The 21647-nt window shown below is 42.1% G+C and overlaps 1 protein-coding gene across 1 annotated transcript in view; it reads right to left on the bottom strand.

The window, feature by feature from the left end:
* The window catches only part of HHLA1 (HHLA1 neighbor of OC90), a 36251-nt gene extending 18890 nt beyond the window's left edge, over positions 1–17361 (bottom strand). The window contains exons 1-8 of the mRNA XM_012785410.2: positions 17307–17361; positions 12003–12102; positions 10930–10989; positions 7581–7640; positions 6741–6821; positions 3648–3731; positions 3467–3550; positions 192–275 (exon numbers count right to left, since the gene is read on the bottom strand). Coding sequence (XP_012640864.2) covers positions 192–275; positions 3467–3550; positions 3648–3731; positions 6741–6821; positions 7581–7640; positions 10930–10989; positions 12003–12081 — 532 coding nt within the window. The 5' untranslated portion in view covers positions 12082–12102; positions 17307–17361. The remainder of the gene's footprint in view (positions 1–191; positions 276–3466; positions 3551–3647; positions 3732–6740; positions 6822–7580; positions 7641–10929; positions 10990–12002; positions 12103–17306) is intronic.
* Positions 17362–21647: the final 4286 nt, after the last annotated feature.

The following is a 21647-nucleotide window of genomic DNA, read 5'->3' as shown; positions in this document are numbered from 1 at the left end:
GGACCCCAGGAATAGCTCTATTTGGAAGTGTTAGAAACTGGACAGCACTGACTACCTAAATAAATCCAGCATGAAGCTCCTGGCAGCCTGGCCTGTGGCAGAGGCTGGGGTATGGAATCTATTAGGCTGTATTATCTCCCACGGTAGATGCCGAACCTCAAAGTTGCCAAGCATTTCCAAGACAGACACACCTGAGAGGATGGAGGTGGACTTAAAAATCTCTGTGAGGTAGCTGGTAGAATTTCCAATGATATCCACCAGTAGGGCTGTGAAATCTGCAAGACAGATTTAGGAGGTTGAAGTTTCTGATTCAGAGACTTAAGGGAAAAAGTATGTCACATTTGGATTTTTCAGAGTAGACTTCACAAGTTTAATTTAGTTGAGTGTATTAAGGGATATCAACCACTATATAGAGAAATACTACTAAATCTAAAAAAAGAAAAAGTCTTAATTTCGGGCAGGCAGAAAACTGTTGGATCCACTGTTATAATCCCCTTTCTCCTTCCATCATCCTCTCCCTCTAACCCTTCCCTACTAACAGGGGAAGAGCCATGAAAGCCCACATTGTTGAATAATGATTTTTCTGTCCCCCACCCCCAGTTATCTCATCTAATTGTTTTAGAATATCAAATCCATATGATTGGAAGCAGTTCCATGGACATGTAACATACATTTACATCATTGTGGATTTTGGAAATGCAAAGTCAAATTTAGTGGTGGGTTATCAACTATGCACTATCAAAAGAGACAAGGCTATTTATAAAATCACCACTAGGAACCTCTCCAAACTGCCCATCTTGTTAAAATGCCTGATGACAGCAGGGGAAGGGTCTGAGAGAATTTTACAACATTTCAGGTTGTAGAATCTTTGTGAACTTTCTCTCTGAGCAGGGTTTAAATGGGGCCATTGCTTGACATGGCAGGAACCACTGACCAGTGAAATTCCTGATACTTCTAGTTAAAGAGCTGCCATTTCCCTCTCCATTCATTTATGGCTTTCCAGGATCCAACAAGTTCTTGGCTTCTAAAACAAGGGGACATGTTTTAGGAACCCCAAACAGTGACTTCCTAAAGAGGAAGCTTCTTGGATCGGCTGGATGATTTCCCATCATACTTTGTATAAATGGTTCTTTTGCTCCTGAATGGGATTATGTGTTAGGCAGGAGGCAGCTGACTTTAAAATACAGAACCCAGAGAGGCAGGAAAATGTAATGTGACAACTGATGGCAGCATGTTATGACCAACAGAAGGTGGCTACTACTGCGTATGAGCCAGAGCCATGCTGTGCTCTTACTACATCTGCACAGACACGTGTTGTAATCTCCCAGAGGGAGACGTGGTAGCACACCTGTGCAGGTGTAGACGCCAGCCTGTCCGGATGGTAGGCAAACATGGGCATCTCCTTTCTCTGTCTCGTTAGACCAGTCGGTTCTTGGTCACATTGTGGAACTTGAGGAAGGGTATTATCTCATTATTTATTCCATCCACTTTCTTTCTACTTTTCAAAATTCTCCTTTATCAATTCATTTATCTAATAAATACTCATTGAGTGTTTGCAGTGTGCCAGACACCTACTAGATACAGGAGAGTTGTGTATGACACACAGAAGAATCTGAGGTTAGTGGGAGAGAGAAATTCATAAGTAGACCAGTAAAGTGCAATTTGGAAATTACTATTATTATTGCATAGAAGCTTTGAGCATGACTTTGAAGCCAGACACCAAGGAGGGAGTCCAAGTTCTGCCCAAGGCTCAGAGAAATGATGAAACTTGCCCGAGGTCCCAGCATGCATGGCAGAGCTTGCATTTCAGCTGAGGTCTGCCTTGGGCCAAGGCATGCTATATTACTAGTTAACAATCCACAGATCAATTCTTTTCAAATAATTGTTTCAAGTATGTGGAAATATGCTTTGGTCCATGAAATAAAATTTCCAGACAGATGTCACTTTTTAAATTTTATTTTTATCTTTCACACAATCAGGGTAGTGAGTCACCCAGCACAAAATCTCACCCTAAGCAGAAGCTAATGAAATGATGAGAAAGATGCGATTATGAAGAACTGTTTTCCTCTCAAATATATTGATGAAATTCACAAGTTAAAGTAATAAGATAATAGATACTAGGTATTTAGTGCAAGGTCTCACATATAGTACTCATTAAATATTAGTAACTATTATCTTCAAAATTTTCTCATTATTTGTTTTAGAAATTCCACTTTGAGACGAAAATCCAAAACAGGGAAAAATATTACACACAAAGATGTTAAATGCAAGATTATTTATAAAGGAAAACCTAGATCTACTCCAAAGTCCAACAACAGTATACTGCTAGGAAAATGCCTGCATTCATAGGTTATATAGCCATTACAAATGTTTATGAAGTTTGTATTATGTCGGAAAATATTTTTAATATTAGATTAAATGGGAAAAAGAGCAGGAGGCTTTGATTGCCTCACTAGGGTGGGAATCTGCAGCCTTGGGGCCACATGTGGCTTTCTGGGTCCTTGAGTGTGGTCTTTTGACTGAATCCAAACTTTACAGAGTATATCCTTTTAATAAAGTGCCTGCAGTGCCGTGGCATCAGCCTAGCTCACAGCAACCTCAAACTCCTAGGCTCAAGCAATCCTCCTGCCTGAGCCTCCCAAGTAGCTGGGACTAGAGGCATGCGCCACCATGCCCAGCTGATTTTTTCCATATATATTAGTTGGCCAATTAATTTCTTTCTATTTATAGTAGAGACAGGGTCTTGCTCTTGCTCAGGCTGGTTTCGAACTCCTGACCTTGAGCAATCCACCCACCTCGGCCTCCCAGAGTGCTAGGATTATAGGCGTGAGCCACCACGCCCGGCAGAATATGTAATATTTTTAATTATAAAAGTAACACATGAATACACTCTCATTGGAAAAAAAAAAAACAAACATTTAGTACTACAAGGCTCCCTTCATCAACATTCTTCCACTTCAAAACACACTCCAATCTCTTTTTCAGAGGTAATCACCTGTCTGGTGTCTAGATGTGTATTTTTGAAATCAATGACATCATGGTCTATGTATTATTTTGTGACTTTCTTTTTCTAATTAAAAATCTCTTAGAAATTTTTCCATGCACATGGCAAATTTGGCTACCATTCATTCATTAATGTGTGGTCTGTGTCTGCTTTCCAAAGTTTGATTCTAGAGTAGACTGACCATTTTCCTCCTGACAGATATTTTGGTTGTTCCCAGATTTTGCAATTTACAAAGTGCTTCATAAACATTTTCTTCTTGCTTCGGTGCACACACACAACTAGTTTTCTAGGGAAAAACCAAGAAAATAACTTTCTGGGATAATGAATGCACCCATATTTAAGTGTAATAGATGTCACCATATTTTCCTATCTTACTCTGAGGAAAGAAAACAATGCAAACTTATCTAAAAGGGCATAAGCAAAATTGGAAAAGTTGCAAGCCTCGTGGTTAGCTGCACTCACCTGATAAGTCGTTGGTCCGATTGCTTACGCAGTAGCAGTACCTCGTGGGGAACTTGGCAGGGTCCACGGTCTTCAGGTTCGAAACTGTGAAGAGAAAGGATTCACACAGTGATCCCGACACACAGAAGGGCCCTACGGCCACCACCACCACCACCATGGAGAAGAGCCAGCCAGCACTCACTGTTGTAAATGGCCACAGAAAGCTTGTGGAAGGCAAAGGAACTGTAGGAAGTGATGCTCAGCAAGGAGAAGAACTTCTTACTCTCTGCCAAAAGATACCAAGATAAAGACACAGGCAAATGCCTACTAATGTGGTAATAAGCAAACAATAATATGAATCAGCACATAGACAATAGAAATTAATAAAACAATAGACAAATGACAAAAATAAATAACAATAAACAATAAAACAGTACAAATGAGAAATAAACTAAAATAAAACTCAACCAAAAAACCCAATAGTATGTGTCACTTGGCTGTATTTCCTGATTTGTCCTTGAGCGGTGGCAACTCTCGGGAAGATTCCAAGCTGTACTTACTAGTGTCCTGAGGCAGCTGGAACGAAGTATACCACAGACTTAGTGGCTTAGAACAACAGAAGTTTTTTCCCTCACAGTGCTGGAGGCCGCAAATCTGAAACTCAGCAGGGCCACGCTCCTGTCAGGGGCTCCAGGGGCGAATCTGTCCTCGCTACCCTTGGCCTGGCAGCTGCCTGCACCCACTCGCTCGTGGCCACCTCTCTCTCTGCCTTGTTGTCACATTGTCGTTTCCTCTTCGTGTGAGTCTCTCTTTGCCTCTTCCTCAGAAGGACCCTCTTGATGGCAATTTGGCACTGGTCAGATAATCCTGGATTATCTTCTCATCTCAAGATAAGATCTTTAACATAATCACTGCTGTTGTCACATGAGGCAATATTCAGTCTTTTGACATATAAGGTAGTACTCAGACGTTCTGGTAATTATGAGGTGAATATCTTTGGGGGCCATTTTCAGCCTACTATCCAAGGAAAGGGAAACTTTTCTTTTTTTTAACCAGGAGTACTAACATAAACAATCAGGGTTGAGAATACCTACACTTAATCAGAGCCTGCTCTTGGTTTATATCTGGGAGATGGTGCGGTAGAGGAAGGTCGTTCTGACTATGGTCTGAGAACCAGCCACCCACATCAGATCCCCTGGCATAACTGTTCAAAAGGCTCATTCCTGGGTGTGACCCCAGATCCACTAAATCAGATTATGGACAAAGGGGAGGGGTAAATACTCCCAGGATTCCAATTTTTTTTTTTTTTTAGGTTTAAAACAAAAAGTTTATTTTACTTTCCAAGAAAAAAAGGATACCCCTCCCTCCCCCACACATAAAATGTGCTGGCCCTGAGAATGAGTGGCTTGAGCTTTTATTGAGGTTAGGAAGGGTAAAAAAAAAAAAAAAGTTATTGTTGCAAAACGATAATGGGAGGCCGTCGTGTTTGTTCCTATTAGGCTCTGAATGTGGTCTGGCAGATGTAGAGGAGGGTTTCACCCCTTCTGTCTACTCTTCAAGTGCTGTAAAACAAACTCTTAAAGACAGTAAGTTAAGCCACAGGTGGTGACTCAAACAAAAGGATGTTGTGTGCAGTGATTTTTTTTCCCCCTCTTTTAAATTTTAACAAAGTCCTCAGGTGATTTTTACTCATATAAATTTGTGACCTACTGAGATGGTAGCTGGAATGGCAGAACCATTAAACTTCGGTGCATCCAAATCATGGTGGTGCCCATTCGCCCTGGGCCCCTCGATGTCACCCTTTGGAGACACTAAAGCCGTACACAGGTGGGGCCCTGGCTCTGGCATTTTATAAGCTCCTTGGGAGAACGGGTTAAGCACCAAAGTTGAATACCCCAGAACTCAGTTTTTTTCAAGTTTTTCTGATGATAAGAATCACCAAAAGCAGTTGGTAAAAATGCACATTTGGGCTTCTTCCAGGACCAACTGGATCAGAATCTCCATGGCAGGGATCTGGGAGCTGTCCAGTGTTTCTTACCATGCAGCAAGTTTGGGCTGGATCACAGACTTGGCTTAAACAGACTTGAATTCTAATTCTGTCTGGCAATGAACGTACCTCAGTTTCTGCATCTATGAAATGGGAGTGAGAGTACCACCTCACAGGTCACACCAGGATTAAATAAGTAATCGGAAGAGTTTTGAGCTGCTTGTAGGTATAAGTTAGGACTTTTGAGTCTCTGCAACATTTTGCAGAGCCCAGCTCAGGGCCTCGCAGAGGAAAGGACAGGATTGACAGGTGTTCGGGGCTGGGAGAGCAAGGTGTTTATGCAGACCACCCTCCCTCTGATGCCTCAGTCACTCCACAGTACCCACCACAGGCAGACCACTGCCATCCTATCGTGCACCTCCCAAGGCAGCCCTATCAATGGGCAACTCTGGTGAGCAAATTGGAGGCAGGGGCCAAATCTTTGTGACTGCAGCTCCAAGCATTAGGACAGGGATGGATAGCCCTCAAATAGTGTTGATGAGTAAATAACTAAGTGAACAAGTATAAAGCCACCAAGCACAGTTGTGCAGTTTGCGTACTGCACAGTCCTAGGGCATGCCATTCCCATAGAGGTCAATGCTGAATAGGCATTCTCCACCCTCATTTTACATAGCACTTATCATTACCTATTTAGTATGCATAGTGTTTACTTTCTGTTACTCTTTTGCCCAATGGAGTGGAAGCTTCCCCAGGCCAGGGACTTTTGTCCTTTGTTCATTCCTTTATTCCTAGTGCTTAGAATAGTACCTGGCATGTGATAGGTGTTCCATAGATATTTACTGAACAAAGTGGAGTATAAATAAGGAGTGTACACTAGGGATGCTTCATGCTTTGCTGGCATTCGTTAGGTACACACCACATATTAATTATTTTCCTAAGAGCTAAGAGAACCTAGAAGATTGGACTCATATTGTAAGCATTCAGTGGAAATCCAGAACCATATTAACTTAATCAGAGAACGATTCGGTCAGTTTATGGCAACATAGTTGCAATTACAAATGTCTGCACATACACCATGTTTAGAATGCAGTTTGCTCTCAGAATGCTCATAAACCTTCTACTTCATTTTGATGTTTTCAATCTCATCTCCGGTTAGGTAGGACAATGTATTCTCTGCCATGAACATGGAGCAACCGAGACATGGAGACACGGAGAAGCAGTATGTCTTGTTCAGGTCAAAGAGCGGTTCAGAAGAGAAGCTGGTACAAGACAAAAATGAGCCTGGATTGTGCTTTAAAAAATGATTACCTTTTAAAGCTCTACTCAGCATCCCATTCACAAGCTCTGTCAGGTTAAGTGCAGACAGATCGATCGACCTTGCAGGTAGCTCTGAAAGAGATTCAAAGATAACATCACCACAGGCAGGTTTTTCTCAGTGACAGTAAAAGCTCCTCGTTTCCAAACTTCAAGCAGATGTACTTCTTCTTTGGACGTGTGCTCAACACATACCAAGCATCAGGCACAATGGGATTGAAGACAAGAGGCAATTCTTGTCCCCAGGAGGTGACAGCCCACATAGTGACAAACGTAGTTAGGAGAAATCCAAATGAAGCCCAAGAAACTCCTTTAGTGACTATTTATCTCTGCAATTGGAGAGGTCAGGGATTTACTGGAAATGTCTCATCCACAGTGGAAGCCCAAGGGCATTGCAAGAGTTCTCAACAGCTCTGTATTTGAAAATAAGTATGCTGTGTAATAGTGAGGCCCAAAGTTTGGGTAAGCATTGACATCATCTGGAAAGATTATGTTAAATTCCACAATTCCCATGCATGGTTTCAATCCTCAGAGATTCTGATTGAATTGGTCTGAGATGTGACCCAAACATCAGTAAGGGGTAAAAAAATCACCCAGGCATTGGTAGTGTGCAACTGATTACAGAGATGCTGTTGGGTTAAAATCTTCCCCCCTTGCCCCTATCGGCTCCCAGCTACTCCTTGAAGATTTGGAAACGAGAGGTGACAATGTGGAAATAGTTGCTGCTGCTCCCCATGACTGTCATCCCCACTGTTGGCACTGGGGACAGAGGTCTGGGAAGTGGAAGAATCGGCTCTGCAGCCCAGACCCCCAGGGAAGAGGGGAGGGGCTCACCTGTGGTAGCGAGAAATGCCACCCCCTTCTCCTTTCTCTCTCCACCTCTGAGGCCAGACCCTGGGAAGGAAACAGACTTCATGAGAGAAATATGAGTCTCCAATTACAGACCCTGGAACTGGACAAGACTTGGAGGCGTCCACAGCAGCGGCTCTCAGGCCCATGAGTGTCAGAATCCTGGGGACACTGAGGAAAGGCTCCAGGATCACAGAAGGTTCTAGGATCCTCCTGTGTCCCCATTCCAAGTCCTAATCTCCTTGGGCTGGGTGTGGCCTGGAAAGTCAGATTTTAATAAATATGCAAGGTGATTCCAATGCAGGGGGTGTAATGGACCCCACTCCTAAGCTAGGCTGGGAAACTGGGGGGAGAAGAAACTTGCCTTAATTTGCACAACTGAGCAGTGGGAATGAAGGGCTCCACACCTGCTTCTTAGAACTGTAGAGCGGTGGCCAAAGTATCAGACCTCTTGCCTCCTTGGCAACTTTCATGCTATCAAAGAACGAAGTGTCAAAGGAAAGTTTGAAATGTCAGAGGCATCCATCCATCCATCTATTCATTCAACAGATACTCACTAAAGGCCAAGCACAAATGAATGAATGGCATGGGGTACAAAGTGGTAAATGGGAAAGAACCAGGTCTCTGGTGGCATGGAGCTTCCTCTGTGATTTGGTCAGGGAGGAGAGTCAGGTGTAGAGACAGGTGAGTTCTGTTAATACAGAGCAGTACATTCATCAGGGCACTAACCTGTCATGGGGGACAAGGAAGGCCTTCTTGTGGGAAAAACATTCAGCTGAGACCAGAAAAATCAGTTATTTGGATTAGATGATATATAATTATATTGCATTTGTTGTTATTGTTGCAGTCATTATTTTACATTCGGATGGAGAATGTGCTTTATGTCCATTTTATAGATGGAAAAACCAAGGCGCAGGGTCTGAAAATGTGCCAAGAGTGACAGTGCAAGTCAGGTTTAGGGCTGGCCTAGTGACTGGTTGCACCAAGGGAAGCCCTATCTTTGTCCTTCTTGGTGTCTTCTTTATTTTGAGACACTGAAAAAGGTTTCAAGAGTATTTAAAAGAGTATCCTGGAAGTGCAGCCTCACACAATTCATAACATCCTTAGAAATCATCTTGTCCTACACTCCCTTTGAGGGATGAATAAACTGAGACCCCAAAAAGTTAAGTGATGTATCTAAATCCCACATTACGTGAGTGGGAATGAATTTAGAACACAGGTATCTCAGCTCTTTGTCCATGTTAATTCTCCCCTGCTTTTTATTTTATTTTGTTTTATTGAGGTAAGAACACTTACCATGAGATCTGCCCTCTTAACACATTTTAAATTGCATGATACAGTATTGTTACTTATCATCACTATGTTGCAGAGTGGATGTCTAAAACATTCATCTTTCATAACTGAAACTTTCTATCTACTGAACAACAAACTCCCCGTTTCCCCCTCCCCTGCAGCCCCTAGTGACTACCTTTCTATTCTCTGCTTCTGTGAATTTGACTATGTTAGCTACCTCATGTAAGTGGCATCATGCAGTACTTGTCCTTCCGTGACTGACATGTCACTTAGCATCATGTCCTCCAGGCTCATCCATGTTATTGCACATGGCAGCATTTTCTTTCTTTTTAAAAGACTGAATAATGTTGCATTGTGTGTGCATGTGTGTGTATACACACACACACACGCCACATTTTCTTTATCCATTCATCCCTCAATGACATTTAGGTTGCTCCCCCTGCTTTTCAAGTACCCCATTGAAACTGAGGTCAAGTCAGCTGTTGCCTGCTTATGCCAATTTGGCCTTTTATCAATTAGCAAACTGTCTGGTCAAATATCAAAACTGGGGCTATAGGTAAGTGGGGACTCCTTTCCCCACAATAGGGCTGTGGGAAACAGGGGGTTGTGTCACAACAAAAGGGAGTCTGAGACAGATGTCAATCATTAAGTAGCCAAATGCTGGCAACCAACCAGATCCCCAGCGTGGGGGAGGCCAGCTCCACCCCCACAGGCACTCTGCCTGGCAATGGACAGGAGGGAGCAGTCACTCTGCAGCAACTGCTGTATGAACTGTGGACAGCATCAACCAACTTTGCTTTTTACCTGCCTGGGCAGCAGAGTCCTCCAGGCAGGTGAGGGACCCAGGACTATCTGAGTTCTGCATCTCCAGGCCACAGGGGTGGTATCAGCTGTGGGGCTTGAAGGATTCCTACACCTTTCCAGCCAGAGCAGTGGGCCTTGTGCAATCTTTCTGACCAAGCCCCTTTCTTGAACACCACTCCTTTCACCGAGGAAAAAAATTATTTCTACCACTCCTCCTTCTAATTACAAATCCTTGGGTGGATTTTGATAACAATATCTGAAGTGTGAACTAAACACCCTGAAGCACAGGTTTTTGAATAGGATGTAATATGGAAGAATTTTTCAGATAACTTGCTGGATAGATTATATAAAGACATTATTGTATTTTCAGATTAAAAGACCACCATAGTGGTATCTTTAAAACAAAAGATATCTGGCACTTTTTGTACTTTTTCATGCTTAGTATTTTATCTCCTTTTATCCCTTATGATTACCTGCGGAGCAGAAATTGTTATTCCCATTTAAAGAGGAGAAGATTGGAGACTCAGGTAAGGAAAATATTTATGGAAAATTATCCTACGTATACACAATAAACTGGTGCAACTGGCATCCTCAGGGAAAGGGAAGCGGTTTGCTGGAGTAGCATTTTAACTTCATACACTGAATTATATTGCATTCTATGTGTGTGTGTATATATATATATATGCCACATTTTCCTTATCCATTAATCCATTAATAACTTTTTTATCTTTTGCTATTTGAACCATGTGAATGTACTAATTAAAAATAAATAAAATTTTAAAAATAAAGAGTAACCCCATCCCCTCTCAAACCAAAAGCATACCACATAGATTATCCTGCTCATTTACCAAAAATTCAGGAACAGAAACCTGGTCCCTGACTCTTCAATGTATCTATCATCTTACTGCACAACCAATTTCATACCATCAGGAAAGTAAAGGCAAAGAAAGAAGAAATTATTATAAAGGTGATGATGGAAAATAACAATACTTCCCATTGTCAAGTCTTCTATCTCCAACAGAATGCCACAGTCTTTGTGGACTTAATAAGATCATGAGAACCCAAGTATTCAATGAACCATAAAGTAATAAGCGCCCCATAGGAACTATTACAATGACTGTTAGAACATTAGATACAGACACAATCTCCATGTATGGGCAGAGAAAGTAAGGCTCAGGGAAGTCGAGGAATTTGCCCAAGAACAGGGTGGACCAGGGAGGAACACCTGTGCATTTACCTGTTGCAGGTAGGAAGGCCATTCCCTTTGCTTTCTTGGCTTCTGCTTTAATGCCAGACACTGAAGAAAAACAGGTTTCATCAGAGAAATTATAACCCATACATAACATCAGACAAAATTTAATCCGAAATACCTATTTTATAGATGAGAAAATTATGACCCGGAATTGTGAAGTGACTTGCTTAAAATCGCACATCTAGTTTGTTAATTCATTTAATCAACAAATATTTATTGACCAACTATAATAATATGAATGATTGATCATGCTATTGAGCACCTAGAATTTGCTGGGCATTGAGTGTGTTGGGAAGGCAGACATGAAGGAAATGAGTGCAAGGATATCATCATAAACAATGTTGGATACTTTGAAGGGAACGTGTGTAACAAGGAGGGATCTGGAAGCCTTCCCTGGGAGGAGATATTGAGCTTAGATCTGAAGGACGAATGGTATTTCAGTGGGATTTAACTGGCTGAGGGGGTATTTGATGTATAGAGAACAGCACACACCCAGATCTGAGGTGGGCTTGAGTACTACTTTAAAGAATTGAAAGGTGGCCAACAGGGAAGGAGTATAAAGAATGAAGGAGGTGGAGGTTTGTAGAGAGCGGTGATGGGCAGGAAGGCAGTGTCCTACAGAGCCCGTGAAGGACTGTGGACACTACACACAGAGAAGGAGGAAATCAGTGAATAATTTGGGGCAGGGGAGAGACATGAGGGAGGAACTTGGAAGGTGACATAATGAGATTTAGGAAAAGATCACTTGGGCTGCTGAGTGGAGCACAGAACATGAGGTGATAAGAGGAGAAACTGACTTAGAAAGCCCCCTCCATGGTCCAGGAAAAGGAAAATGGTGGTGTGGACAAGGGTGATAACAGTGGAGGTGAAAAGTTGCATAAAGGGGACTCAAAAAGTCAAGGGAAACAAACAGGGATAGGGAATTTATTACTGCCATTCTGAACAAATTCATTCAGGATTCTGGGCAGAAATGTTTGCTGCTGAGATTCTCTGAAGCACAGTGAATACTCAAACTTTGTATATGCAACAGACACTTCTGGAACTCTGACCAGACCCACCTGTGTTCCAAAGGGACAGGACGCACACCAGGCCCACGCACAGCCTCACTGGAGGGCCATGTAACGGGAAGCCAGCCATGTCTGCAATGCTCGAGCCCACCTGCAAGGAAGGAAGGAAAAACGTGGAGGAAACTGGCCGGATTACTAAGTGCATTGATGCAGAATGTCCTTGGAGAACAGTACATTCGGAGTCATTAGAATGACAATCTGAAAAAAGGCTTTGTATAATACTAATTAGGAGAGGTTAGGATGCCGAGGTAACAAATTAACTCCACCATTTCATTGACTTAATTGAACAACAAAAGTTGATTTTTTTTGTTCACAGTGCATATTCACAGCAATTTTATGGCTCTGCTCCACACAGTCTCTCAGGGACTCCTGTTAATTGAGGCTGCACCATCCTCTAGTTCTCTGTCTGGTAACTGTGGCCTCCTTGGTGATTGGTTTGCTGTGGCAATGGGAGGGAGCGAGGTGCAGGGTCATGCACAGACTCTAAAGTGCTTTGGCAGGAAGCAACACATTCACTTTTACTTACAGCACACGCGATAATTACTCATATGGTCTTGCATGACTGCAGGATATCTGGGAAGATGGAGGGGGTGCATGCATACTCAGGGAGCATTAGCGTCTCTTCTGTGAGTTTTCTGGCTAAACAGCCATCTAAACAGATGGAAAATGCCCTCCAAATACAGCACCACTACTGCTCATGAATATGAAAATAATATTGTTATAGGAGTATATGTGAGTGTTCAGAGTCACTTTCCTCCTCTGCAGCCACGTGCGCCAGCCATTCTTTGGGGCATTTGCCGTGCAGAGTCATCATGATAGTTACAGCTGTGAAGCTGAGACTAATAAGAATATTGGCAACATTTATTGAGCACTTTCTGTGTGCCAAATGCCACACAGAATGCTGTCTGATGCATATTATCACTGATAACTACAAATCTCTATGGGTTGATATTAATGTAATGCCCACTTAACATATAGGCTGCACAGACTTGATTTGAAAAGAGCATACATTTGCCATCAGTAGAGGACTGAATAGATCTGGAAGGTGTATTGGGAGGGGAGAAAGTCAAGAGAATGTGTCCTGGGTTGTGGGAAAATGTTTCAGGAACTGAGCATCTTCATGGTATACTGCCTGTTGAGAGGTTCTGCTATATATTAGGAATGGGAATCCCTCTGGCATTTTGTTTTGAGAGATCCTAGTGAACATTTACATTGCTTTTAATTATTGGTAGATACCTGGCTGGTGTTTCTTCCAGACATCACCTTGGACAGAGACAGCTGTGCTGTGCAGTTGCTAAACCTCTCTATGCCTTACAAAGGAGCAAGAGGATGGGGCTTTCTTGGAGTTCTCTTATTCTCATCAATCTGTTTACTCTCTGAATCTCAGTTTTCCTCATCTGCAGATGGGGTTAAGAGGACTTAGCTCTCAGGGTCTTTGTGTGGATTTAAGATAATGAATCCAAACAAAGCATTTAATCCAGTGTCTGGCACATAGTAGTGTCGGAATACCTACAAGGCATCGAGCTCAGCCTGCAGATACAAGGACATAGGACAGAGCCACCACTGCTCCTTCCCTCAAGATGTTTAGTAACTCAGAGGAGATCGATACATGCCCAGCTAATTCACACTCAAGGCCAACTGTGCTAAATTCTCCAGAGAGAGGTTTACAAAGGGGATGTGTGAGAGAGAGAGAGATGGATGGAAGGATCAGGGAAGAGAGAGGGAGAGAAAGCCTAGTGAACCCAGGATTTCACATTCTCTCCAGCAAAGTGGTACTGGAAGTGGGGTGGGGAGCAATATGGAAAGGTAAGTGAGGATTCTTGCATCCACACCTCAACTGCTGTGGAAACATCCCCTCACTTTTCTGAGCCTCGTGTACAGAATGGACAGAGTCATAGCCACTTTGAAGGTATTTTGTGAAGATGAAATGAGAACATGAAATAGGATGCCTACTACCATCTCTGGAATATGGTAGATACTTAGGAATCTTATTTCTTTCTCTTCTCTTCTCTTTTTCTCTTTCCTCCTCTTCTGCTTCTTCTTTTGTGTCTGTTCCAGGGTTCAGCATCATACCAGAAGCATAAGGAATGAACAAACAAAATTTATAGGAAAAAAACAATTATTTGTATTTATAGAATAGCTATATTTTTTTTGACTCTTGTTCCATTCTGTTAACCACTCTTTTCTATTTATTAAGAGTAAACATGCTAACATTTATTACTTTAAGGCAATTTATATTGATTTTGTGCTTGGAGAAAAATGCATTTTTCCTTTTGTCTGGTTTTTTATTCTTTGCCATTGACCAAGTCAACTATGTGTTTGGATTAAAGTTTCCAGATTTAGCAAGTAGAAACACAGGACATCTAGTTAAATGTGAATTTGAGATATCAATGAATGATATTTTAATATATCTCATGTAATATTTGAGACAACTCTAGTTTGGAGAGTTGGAGAGTATTACTAAAGAAAACTTCACAGCTTATACAAGCAGACTGGATGGACTTCACCTCACAGCAAAACTGAGAACATCTGACCTCCCCGAGCTCCCCCTTGCAAGTCTGGGCTACTGTGGGACAGCCTAGGGCAAGGGAAGATTCTGGGTGTAAGGTCAAACAGACTTGATTTGAATCTTGAGTTGGCCACTGTGATCTGAGTCAGTTTACTCAACCTTTACTCACTCAAAAAATATTAGTGGAGCTCATGGTGTAGTTGTTACAAGCACTGACCCTGCAGTCAGAGGACTGCTTGGGTTCACCTCCTGGCTAAGCCATTTGCTAGCTGTGCAGTTACCAAGCCTCTCTGTGGCTCAGTTTCCTTACTCAAGACTGTCATGAAGATGGAAATACGTTACATTTATAAACTGCAGTGGACAGTGTCTGGCACACAGCAAGTGCTATAGAAGTGTTTAACAAATATATAAAAGTGACGGTAGTTAAGAATAGATGTTGGGACTCCAATAGTAAGCAAGACAATGTTCTTTATATGACAAAGTTACAATCCTCAAAGTTATATCTTACAGAGATGGGATCAGATGTCTGATACTTTACCATAAAACCAACTTATCATTATTTCACTGCATTTCCCATGGCTACTATTAGATAATTCATAATGAATTGTTGTTTCTTAGTGACATTTGCAGAAGCAAGTCATGTAGTGATAAGACAACAATAATAATATACTGAAGGGAAATCAGAATATCTCACCCCAAAATATGCCACTTTGGTATGTGGATTATTTTGAGTGGAAGGCCATTGCATTAACAGATGCAGACAGATGCCTTCTTGGAGCTTCTCTTACCTGACTCTGTGCAGACACTTCTGAGAAATGAGGATTGCTGTAAATCCCCTCTCCCAGGGGAGTTTTATGGCGGTGAAGAAGACGGAAAGTCGACACTGAGATGCGCTTGCACAGACAAACTTACTAAAATAACCCTTATGTCCCATTAGTGTCCCCATATATTTATCTTCCGACAATTTACCCCCTCTAGAAACTCAAAATCCTTCTTCTTTATCTTGTCACTTCTTCACAAATTTATCATCTTTTTGTTAAAATAATATACAAGCACTTTGGTCTGATGGCTCCTTTAGAATTTTCATTCCATCTTTGTGAGGCCCCCCACAAGCATATGAATAAATCATTTTCTCTTGTTAATCTGCCTTTTGTCAGTTCAATGTCTAGGGCCCCAGACACTGCAACTAAGAGTGTAGAGAAAACAGGCTTTTCCCTCCCCCATAGTACAGTTTATTGAGCATCTTTTGGGGGGGGGTGATCTCGGTTATTTTACCTTCTCAAGTACCCTGTGAGATAGACATTGAAATTCCGGTTCCACAGAGAAAGACCCGGGCATCTGAGGTGTAGCCCTGCAGTCCACAGCCACAGGGTTCCTAAGTGGAAGAAGTGGGATTCGAACCCTGGTCTCTCAGACACGTAAGTCCATACTCTCTTTTTATCCTTTTCTACTCTCCTGCCCTCAAGATACCATCCTGGAGTGCCCATAAAGGGCCTGATAGCAAAACCAAGCAGAATCAATCATTCCAAAGCACCTTGGGGGGTGTAAGGGGTTGGAAATCCAGTCCCACTCCCGGGAGAAGGGCTGAGGAGTGCTGTTTTCATTGACGAGCTGAGAATCCACTTAAGAGTCTTGTGAAATTCATTGACAATATGTCTGTGTATGGTTGCCACGGTCCTGGAGCTGGGAACGCGGATGGTAATGACTGAACTTCTGGAGTCTTAATTAAACATTGTCTTACCTTCAATTAACAAGGATCCCAAATCAACCAAAGTTAGGTCATCCTGACAAGCAAACCTGCCCTTATCACCGTACTTTGGAACTGAAAGATGCCTGATTGGATATAGAATAATGACAATGTGCCGTGGAGAGGTGGAAACTCACACTGAAGTGTCACCTGGTTTGAGCCAGACAAGTGAGTGACAGGTGTTCTTAAGACATTATTACCATCGATTCTCTTAGAACCTTCCATGTAAGTATGAGTTCCCCCTTCCTGAAGAGGAACCAGAGGCTTGAGATTCTAGATAGTTGGACCAAGGTCATTAACATGGTGGGGAAGCCCTGGACTTCAAACTCAAGCAATTGGCACCATAGCTGTGAGACACCACGATAAGGGAAGGGTCTGCTTTTTACAAAATATCTAATGAAGAAAGAGAAATGGAGGAACTAATATTTGTTGACCATCTGATATACTAGGAGTTTTACACATGGTGACCTATTGGTCCTCAAGGCAACCCTACTAATTAGTTACTACTAACCTTATTTTATATTTTGAGGAAACCAAGGCTCAGACAAGTAAGTGGTCTGAGGGAACACAGCTGAGAGAGCCACGACTGGGACCTCAGTCCGTTTGCTTTCAAAGTCCATCATTGACTGAACACTGACTAAGAAGGTATAACGTTTTACCGGCTACCACACTGCCAGACGTTTTTTAGGGCATTCTTTCATCCTCATTCCAATTCTTTGGATTTAAGATTATGTTTCCTTTATCACAGACGAGAGGACAAGCCATCTTTCCAGCTGATGACTGCATTTAAGATTCTAATCAATAGCTTAAAAGGAAAAATGGAAAGAAATAGACTGCGATCAAATGATCAAGGGATGGAGTCTTAGCTAAGCGCAATATAGGTACTGGATGATAGAAACTGCTTGCTTATTTCATTTGGCACCTGGGATCCCGGAGCCGGGGATTATAGCAGATGCATGCCTTAGCGGGCTTCATGCTTTGGAGAGGAGGGGGGACAAAAGGGAGTTTAAAATATTAATATCTACCATATATGACTTACCTGTCTCCTGAGTAGGATAAATGACTTCAAAGAACTTAAACAGCCAGCAAGATTAACAGCTCAGTTAGAGCCCTGGGGTTTATATGAGTTCTTAGTGAAAGATACAGGGGGTGGGGATGGGGAGAGGCTTCATAACTTTGCTTTAAATCCTCCGGGAAAAAAAATGAATTAATCCTACTGAAAACTCAGAGTGGTGAAAGAAGATCAACTCTATGGGAGAAAAATGCCTGTGTGATGAGCTGAATAGAATCAGTGAGAGGAATGACAATGCACTGATTCAGTACAGGATGGGAAAACTTTGCTGACAGTAATTACGTGTATTGAAGGGGCAGAACAGGCGTCCCCAGGTGATGATTTCCTTCTTCCCATTGCAAAGGTCTGTGGGCCAAGCATCACCTGGCATGCGGGCCAGCAGAAGTCCTCTGAAGAAATGGCTGAGGGCTGTTGTCACTTTTAGCAGGTGCCTAGAGCAGGGTAGGCAAGCCCGGCCCTTTGCCCATTTTCACATGGACTGCAAGCTTGAATGGTTTTGTATTTTTAAATGGTTGTAAAAACGTTGAAGAAGAAAAATATTTAATGACATGTAAAGATTGTATGAAATTCAAATTTCAGTGTCTACAAATAAAGTTTTATTGAAACATTTCCACACTCATTCATTCAGGTATTGTCTATGGCTGCATTTGGGCTGCAATGGCAGCACTGAGTAGTTGGGACAGAGGCTGTATGGTCCACAAAGCCTAGAATATTTACTGCTATCTGACCCCTTATAGAAAAGTTTGCCAACTCCTGGTCTAGAGAAACCAACATAACCAGATTCCTTCTACGCCTAGGGCCCAATTTCAAGACTGTTCTTATCTAGGCTACTGGAACTGCCTGCTAACTTGTCATCCTGCTACCACCCTTGTTTCCCCAAATCAGTTTCCTTTATTGCAGGGCGATTCTTCTCTAGTTGAGCCCCAGAGCTCCAGCTCCATTTGGCACCTTGAGTCTGGTGAGACCCTAAAGCAAAGGATCCAGTGAAGCTGTGCTTGGACTCCTGATCTGCAGAAACTGTGAGATATGAAATTTGTGTTGTTTTGAACTACTCAGTTTGTGGGGATATTGTTACACAGCAATAGCTAACTAATATACCTATAATGTGGCTGCATTCACTCACTGTTTCATTCTTTAGCATTTACAGTCACTGGGATAATTTCTGAGGACAAAGATTAGTAAGACTCAGTTTTTACCCTCAAATAACTTACAGAATAGTGGTGATGGAAAGTGATGAAGATGGGCACTGAAACCACTGAGAAAATCATGCAAACAGACGCTGTGATAGACGTCTGTTTAGGATATAGTTAAGGCAAAAAAGGAAAGAATGTTTTTTTCTACCTGGAGGATGAGCGATTCAGGAAAGATTTTACTGAGGAAGTGATATCTTAACAAAGTCTTGGAAGTGAGTGTTTCACTGGTGAAAGAAACTGCATTATCAAGATTTAGCATTATTAAAAAGCTGGCAGTCTGGGCAATATTGCAAGACCCCTGTTTCTACAAAAATCTTAAAAAAATTTGCCAGGCTTGGTAGCATGTGAATGTAGTACCCAGCTACTCAGGCCGTTGAGGCAGAAAGAGCTCTTGAGCTCAGGAATTTGAGGCTGCAGTGAGCTATGATTTCTCCATTGCACTCCAGCTTGGGTGACAGAGCAAGACCCTATCTCTAAAACAACCAAACAAAAATTTAAATTTAAATTTAAAATAAAATTTTGGTGTGTCTGGGAGCTGCATGTCCATCAGTGGTCCAATTCACAATGGAAAAATAGTCAGGATTTATTCTTGTGTGATGTATTTGAAGTGTATGACATTAATGGGGAGATAACGCTTGCCAACATTTTGTGCAATTAAAATGTTTCCACCTCTGTATTTGTAAGTGTAGTGACTTCCAGGGGAACTTTCTGATTTTCTCATTTTATTTCCTGGGCAACAACTACACCTGTGCTAGATCTTGCCATCATACAGTACTAACAAGGAAATCTACAGGATCAATCATAACATTCCTGTGGTGAAAAAAGCCTTATGTTCAACCCATGTTTCCTTGTGCTGGCACTGTGAAAACTACATTTCCCAGCTGCGCTTGCATGTTGGTCAGTACCATGTGACTGAGTTTGGGCAATGAGAACATGAGTGGAGGTGATGGGTCCCTTTGAGTCCAAGGCAATGCAGAGGTGGGTATGGCTTTTATACATTCTCCTCTCCTGGCTCTGTGGCTGGAAGTGAAGGACTCGAGCACTTTAGAGCCCACAATGGAAATAGTCCAAATCCCCACATCACTCTTTGGAACTCGGACAATCCACACTGGACTGTGATTTGATCAAGAAATAAATCTTTGTTGTGTTAGGCCATTGATATTTAGAGGGGTTTCCTTGCAGCAGCCAGTGTTATTTATCATAAACAATACAATCTCATAAGCGCTGTTTTAAAGCAAATAACATTCCTCCACATAACCATTGAAATGTCTATTTATTAATAAGTGGTGCAGTATTTATTTGTTTTAAGATAGAACATAAAAAAATCAGGTAAGAATCGTTTGCATAATATATATGGAAATCAACCTATTAAAGTTGTTCAAATATCAGACAGAGCCAGAATATAAATTACACATACAGTTTAAAAAGTACAGGAAATCATATTATAAAGAGCACTAAAGGCCACTTGTGGAAGAGTTGTGTTCCCCTGTAAGCCAGATGTCAAGAAAGCCTACTCGTCGCACGGAGACAAATCCAGGGAGCAAGGCACCAGAGTTCTATGCCGTAAAAGGGGTTAAAGAAAATACAACCCAAAATCAAATGCAATGGATTCACGTTACTGGAAACCTCGATTTGTTCTTCAATGATTGGTATTTTCCATCATTGCTGCATTAGAAAATAAGAATTAAAAAAAATAACCATATCCCATCTGAAGCAAGGTAGTGATCACTTTTCTCCTTAAGACGAGAAAGAATTGACACATTTGATGATGTCCACCCGTCTTTCTAAGGTGATTTTTCAGGATGGGGCAGAGCCAACTTTACCTCTCCAACAGCAAAATATCTGACCCTTGACAAAGTGGCTGCTCCAATCTTGGAACTCGGAGCCCTCGGGGGAACCTTGGAGGGTGGAGCTGCCCTCCCCTCACTTGGAAAAGTATTCAGAGTCGTAAAAAGGGTCACGATTACCTGATCAGGTTGGCGTCCATGGGGAACCCTGATCTTTTAATATCAAGAAAGAGAGACACAACTGTTCTGAACTTTTGGCCTCCCAGAGAATGTTTTTAAAGACTCACCTGTTTCTGCAGGATTTCAAAGCCCTGAAATATAAGTACAGTCTAGAGACAAAAGACCAGAGTCAGCAGAGCTGAGGAGGAGACATTTGAACTTGTTTGGTTAAAAACAATGACAGGAGATCCTTGGGGGCAGAGAACAAGGGGTGCTTGTGGGATTATCTGCAGCCACACCAAACTCTGAGAGCTAATGGACTCCAACATGAACAGGTGAATAATTTATGTGGCATTATTTTCTTCCACTGACAGCTGGATTGTGAAACCACTCAGAGGACCTGCTGAACAGCCAAGTGGAACAGCTGACCCAGGCACTACACTTCTCTCCCGGGAGCTGGTGCGTCTGTGATCATTTTCCTATAAAACTGAGTGGACACAGAAGGGCAAACCAGAGGAGCATGGGGCACAATTTGGGAGCATTTTCGTTGACCTGGGAGACTCAGCTGGGGGTGGAGAGGGAATGAGCTTTGCAGGTCCATGGGCTTTGGCTAAAATCATGGCTCTACCTCTTATGATGTGTGACCTTCAACAAGGTCTTTTCCCTCAGGGCTTCAGTTTCCTCATCTATAAGATAGAGACATTAACACCTCCCTGGTGGGGTTGGAATGAGGATTGCATGAAGTCAAGAGAGCTATTATGTCACATGCAACTCAGAAAGAAAGCTTAGTGTAAGTTTCTCTTCCCTTCCCTGACTTTAGTTTTGTGGACAGAGGAAGAGAATGGAACATTGAAAAAAACATACTCTCAGTTTTTATTATCCTTAGGTATTAAATTGCAGTCCATTTGACAAGTCTAAGAGGAATTACAAATACATTCCTAAGCACTGGGCTAGGCTTTTAACTGCTTAATTATAAGCAGTTCTCAGGTTATTCTTACATAGAGCCCATTTTTGACTGTGTCAAAAATTATAATTTCCCCCTGAAACTTATTTTAACCCCAGAACAATGCTATTTGGAGGAAGGAGACTTAGGTAGAATGATAGTCTTTAAAATTAATGAGTCAACTATTGCTGTCCAAGAACTTGGCCACCCTTTTTTCTGACTCTCT

This window comes from Microcebus murinus, chromosome 7, assembly GCF_040939455.1.
Source record: "Microcebus murinus isolate Inina chromosome 7, M.murinus_Inina_mat1.0, whole genome shotgun sequence".
NCBI classification, from domain to species: domain Eukaryota; kingdom Metazoa; phylum Chordata; class Mammalia; order Primates; family Cheirogaleidae; genus Microcebus; species Microcebus murinus.
Note: the sequence above shows the minus strand (reverse complement) of the source record. Positions and strands in the feature narration are given on the sequence as shown.